The sequence below is a fragment of the Camelina sativa genome, chromosome 16 (genome assembly GCF_000633955.1).
Source record: "Camelina sativa cultivar DH55 chromosome 16, Cs, whole genome shotgun sequence".
Lineage (NCBI taxonomy): Eukaryota > Viridiplantae > Streptophyta > Magnoliopsida > Brassicales > Brassicaceae > Camelina > Camelina sativa.
This window is the reverse complement of record NC_025700.1, coordinates 16,151,966-16,157,683: the sequence shown is the minus strand read 5'-3', so window position 1 is coordinate 16,157,683 and position 5,718 is coordinate 16,151,966. Positions and strand designations below refer to the sequence as shown.

Genomic DNA, 5,718 nt, shown 5'->3' with positions numbered 1-5,718 from the left:
ACTTTTTATTACCTATAAAAATCCATAGAATAAAAAGTAAAATTTTTATTTTCATAATACAAGATTAATTTTTACAAAATATAGAAAATATAGAAAAATAAAAGTTTAATTAGATGATATCAAGTCAGTGAATAAGAATAAACCATATGAAGGAGATTAATAGATATTAAAATATCAAAATAGGATACATAGCCTAGAAATACAATAGTGCACTTGAAAAATCAGATTAAGGATAACTATTACTTCTCTATTAGAAATATAAATATGTATATATGGAATATTAAAAATGATCAATCTTCACTATAGTAAAACCTCTATAAATAATAAAGTCGGAACCACAAAATTTTATTAATTTATAGAGGTTTTAATTTATCGATATTAATTTATAAAGAGATTTTTTCATTTTCATAGTTTTGAACATTTTTAAGTAAATAAGATACTTTTGTTATAATTCATACTTTTATAAATTTTTCTTAATTTATATTTTGGCTATCGCAATATGATGGATGTCAATAGTTTACTAGATTATCCATGTGAAAATGATAAATGTTTAGAAGTTTAGATTTTAGAATTAATCGCTGTTACTATCCTTCATGATGAAGTCTAAGACGATATTTCAGTATCTTTAGAACCAATTATATGTAAGGAAGCAACTATCGCGTCTAGGACGCTCAACAATTTTTTGATACAATTTGAGAAAACAACACAAAGATGTTTTGATACAATGAGAAAGATTATAGATGAACTCAAACAAGAATGCAAATTCAAGAATAAACAAACAACAATAGAGTCATATTTCACTAGATTTTCTTAGATATATATATATATTTAGTTTATATCATTATTAATTTATGATATTTATAAGACTATATTTTTACATAGGATTTTTTTTAAAAAAAATTCTATTATTATTTTATTGAATTGTGTCATATTTTTATACCGCCCAACTCGGGACAAATTTTTTTTATTAATTTATAGCGAGTATTAATTTATAGAGGTTCTATTGTATTTAATTGAACCTATAGATGGTGGCATCCCTCGTTTTAAAATCATATCCAACTAATGAGACAACTACAACAAAATCCAACCTCTCTCTTACAATTTGTTTTGTTTTCTTCTAGCACGCAAGTCATCCAATTTGAAAGAAGCGCAAAAAACAAATTAAGGTAATTGACTAAGTGACTAACACGACTAGTTCATAAGAAATTATGACCTTTTATCTTGTCTATGTGCATGTATCTGAATCTCCATGTTTACATCTTCAGGCCAGACCGACGCATATAATACAAACTAAGATATTCTAAAATGGGTTCGTATCTGTTTCCTTTTCAGTGTTTTTTTATCGATTCACTATACATAACAATCTTCTATTCGTTTTCACTTCTTTAATATTGCAAATATGTAAAACTCTTGTTTGTGTTATAACTAAGCTTTAGAATAAGTCGTGATTGCTTTGGGAAGCAATGTTGGAAACAGAATGAATAACTTCAGAGAGGCTTTACGTTTGATGTAAGACTATGGAATCAGTGTAACCAGACACAGTTGCTTGTACGAAACAGAACCTGTTGATGTCACAAACCAACCTAGGTTTCTCAACGCTGCAGTAAGAGGCGTAACGAAGCTCGAAACTCACGAACTCTTGAACGTTCTCAAGAACATTGAAAGAGAGATGGGTCGTGAAGAGAATGGTTTAACGTATGGACCAAGACCACTTGACTTGGACATCTTGTTCTATGGAAAACATAAGATAATTTCTGATAAACTCATCATTCCCCATGAGAGAATCTGGGAGAGACCATTTGTCTTAGCACCTTTGGTTGATTTGCTTGGAAAAGAAGATAGATAAAATGATCATATAGTTTCATATTGGCATTTACTCTCAAACCATCCCGGTGGAATCTTCCAAGTGTGGCAGGGTTTAGGTGGTGAATCACTGCTTGGGAAAGACGGTACTATACAAAGGGTTATACCCATGGGCGGAGCTAGGGTAGAAGCATGTGGGTCAATTGACCCTGGTGAAATTTTAAATTTAGTTGAATTTTTAGGAAAAAAATCAAATTGATCCTGATAAAATAGCAGAATTGACCCCTATAAAAAAATTAATAACACAATTGACCTCTTAAATTATATTTTGACCCTGATGAATTGAATTCCTAGCTCCGCCACTGGTTATACCATAAGAGATCAGTTATGGGATTTTTCTAAGAAAACTTATGTGATGGGTATACTTAATCTTACCCCTGATAGCTTTAGTGATGGAGGTAAGTTTCAATCTATAGATTCCGCAGTTTCTCGGGTCCGTTCTATGATCTCTGAAGGTGTAGATATTGTTGACATCGGTACACAGTCAACACGGCCAATGGCATCATGAATCTCTACTCAAGAAGAGATAAATAGACTAATTCCGGTTTTAAAAGTTGTTTGTGGCATGCCAGAGATGAAGGGGAAGCTCATATCTGTTTGACACTTTTAGCTCTGAGGTTGCTTTAAAAGCTATAAGAAATGGAGCTGGCATCTTGAATGATGTATCTGGAGGAAGTATAGACTCGAGTATGTATAAAGTAATTGCTGATTCTGATGTTCCTTACATGATCATGCACATGAGAGGAGATCCATGTACACTGCAGAACAAAGAGAATTTGCAGTATAATGATGTATGTAAAGATGTTGCTTCAGAGCTTTATGTGAAGGTAAGAGATGCAGAGCTCTCTGGGATTCAATCTTGGAGGATTATGATTGATCCAGGAATTGGGTTTTCAAAGAGTGTAGATCNTAGATATTGTTATGGAGCTTCCAAAAATTAGGAAAGAGATTGCTAAGAAGAGTATAGGTTTGTCTCATGCACCTATATATACTTCTAGGACCTTCAAGGAAGAGATTTTGGGAGATATTTGTGGTCGTCCTGAGGCAAGTGAAAGGGATCCTGTAACTGTTGCTTGTGTTACTGCTGGGATATTAAAAGGTGCTAATATCATTCGAGTTCATAATGTTAGAGATAATGTAGACGCAGCTAGGCTATGCGATGCAATGATGTGTTACATTGATGTTAAAAATATTTTTTATTCGGTTTTCCGAATTAAATTCAGTTCATTTACATAAAGTTTATTTGATGTTTTCATAAAATTTTTACTATTTTCTTATATATAATTTGGGTTCTCGAAGATGCACTATGAATTTGTAGTTAACAAATAATGAAGTTTTGGCCTAAATTAGCAAATAAAATTATTTCATCTTTTAAGAATCGAAGATCAGCAATTTATGTTTGGAAATGTAAAAAAAAAAAAAAAAACGCACTCCATATTCTAACAATCTACCAGTCATTAGCGTGGAAGCCATATACATATATAGTGATCACTGACAAAATCAACTAAACTTCCTAAGACGGTGAAAAAAACAAAAACAAAGCCAGATTTAATTTTCTTTTCGCAGTGGTGATTAACAAAAGTAGATTATTGTCACTCATCATACTTACACTTCCTTAAGAACTGTAAAAGGTGGATAATTTATGATGCTTTATGCTTAGACTAAACAGTTTACAGTTTACCTTTCGATATTCAGACATTGATGCACTAACTATGATTATGGCATAGTAAACAGTTTACATTGATTTCACTTCTATATAATTATGACTCATACTACTTTCCATTCCTCATTGTTACAAATCAATACCTACAAAAGGCTTATTTTATTTCTCGTAATATACTTGTTTATCCTTCTTTCTTCTTCTTCTTTATTTTATATTCTTTTTTTTGTCAACATTACTTTTTTTTTTTTAATCCTAATCTGTGATTTAAACCACGATTCACCAATACCCTTCAACCTACCATTGTTAATGAAATAATATTAGTAACAAAGGAGTTTCTATTTTTAGTATGCTTTACAACATGTCGTGAGTTTTTCTGAAAGGTTGTGATTTTTTTTAGCTTTCAGTTTCCCCATCACATCGACATCATATTCATAACAGTATTCGAACTAGTGTTTTGGCCATAGTCAAAAATTTTGGCAACCCAGGTTTGGGATACAGTTGAAACGAAAAATATTTGATATGTTCTTACTAATTTTTTCAAATTAGTATACATAGAAGAAAAAAACTAACTACATAAGACCATAATTATCGGCAGTCTCTTATAAGGGGGTTGTTAAATGTTTTCATGAATTAATTGTGTATTGATTTGAATATAAGAACCCATGATCTCTTAGATAAAATTTGTTCTTCCATTGGTAGGTTCTAATTTTGGGTTTCTTATTTTTTAAAATATTGTTTTTTAAAATTTAAATCTTTTGAAATAGAATAGAAGTGGTATAAATGTGTAAACATTAAAGATTTTTTAAAATTAGAAAATATAGCATTTTATTTAATTTTCAAACATACAAAACATAATAAAAACATTAATACATATTACATAATAAAAACATTAATACATAATTTTAATAATGATTTTCTCCAAATTTTGCTCAAATATTCTTGACCAAATCATCTTGCAAGCGTTGTTGTTTTTCTCGATCACGAACATCCTTTCGATTCTTGAGCATAGTAGAGACACATGAAGGCCTGGGTGTTGGAAGCGTGTAGTCAACTTCTGAAGCTCTATTTGACTCCATTTGTACGAATTCAGTTTCATCAAACAAATTGTACCCATCTTGTTCGTCCTCTACTATCATATTGTGCAGTATGATACACGCTCTCATTATTTTCCCAATTTTTACCTTATCCCAAATAAGAGCCGGGTTTTTGACTATAGCAAATCGAGCCTGCAAAACTCCAAAAGCACGCTTTACATCTTTACGCACCGCTTCTTGTTGTCTCGCTAATAAAGAGGCTTTTGGAATTTGTGGCAGTGGAATAGATTGGATAAAAGTATACCATTTTGGATAAATACCATCCGTCAGATAGTAAGCCAATTTATACTCATGTCCGTTGACACTGTATTTAACTTTAGGAGCTCGACCATGCAAAATATCATCAAAGACTGGAGATCGATCAAGAATATTGATATCGTTTAATGTACCTGGTAGTCCAAAGAAAGCATGCCAGATCCAGAGATCATACGAAGCCACCGCCTCTAAAACGATTGTGGGCTTTCCAGATCCGCGGGTGTATTGACATTTCCATGCGGTGGGACAATTCTTCCACTCCCAATGCATACAATCGATGCTTCCTATCATGCCGGGAAATCCGCGTAACTCGCCTTCGTCGAGTAGTCTTTGAAGATCTGTTGGTGTGGGTCTTCTGAAGTACTCATCTCCAAATAGATTTACAACTAAATCTGTAAAATTGTCCAAGCATGATAGCGCCACGGTTTCAGAAAGTCAGAGGTATTTGTCAAACTCATCAGCTGCAGAACCATATGCCATCATACGAATTGCTGTTGTACACTTTTGCAATGTAGACAGACCCAACCTTCCGGTAGCATCTCTTCTTTGTTGAAAATAGGGAACTTCATTTGCGAGCTTATCCACAATACGAATATACGAATGAATAATGGCTTGGTCATTCTAAAACGGCGACGGAAAATGTTGGGAGGGTAAGTAGCATCCTCACTGAAATAATCATTTCACAAGTGCTCATGACCGACTTCTCGATTTCTTTCAATGTGAATTCACTTTTTTTTTGGTTTAGGTGGTGGTTGACTTTGGATTGGTGGAGTAAGAAGATTTTGCCATACATGATTGGTGATTTGATCGCATGTTTGATTAAAAAATTCATCAAGTATATCA

The 5,718-nt window shown here is 32.5% G+C and overlaps 1 protein-coding gene and 1 pseudogene across 1 annotated transcript; one reads left to right on the top strand and one right to left on the bottom strand.

Annotated features, from left to right (window-relative positions):
• On the top strand, positions 1,306-3,099 carry LOC104753714 (annotated as a pseudogene).
• Positions 4,456-5,444, bottom strand: LOC104753713. Its single transcript, XM_010475925.1, has 3 exons — positions 5,402-5,444; positions 5,148-5,267; positions 4,456-4,820 (listed from the first exon to the last, which is right to left on the bottom strand). The coding sequence occupies exons 1-3, from the start codon at positions 5,442-5,444 to the stop codon at positions 4,456-4,458; spliced, it is 528 nt and encodes a 175-aa protein (XP_010474227.1).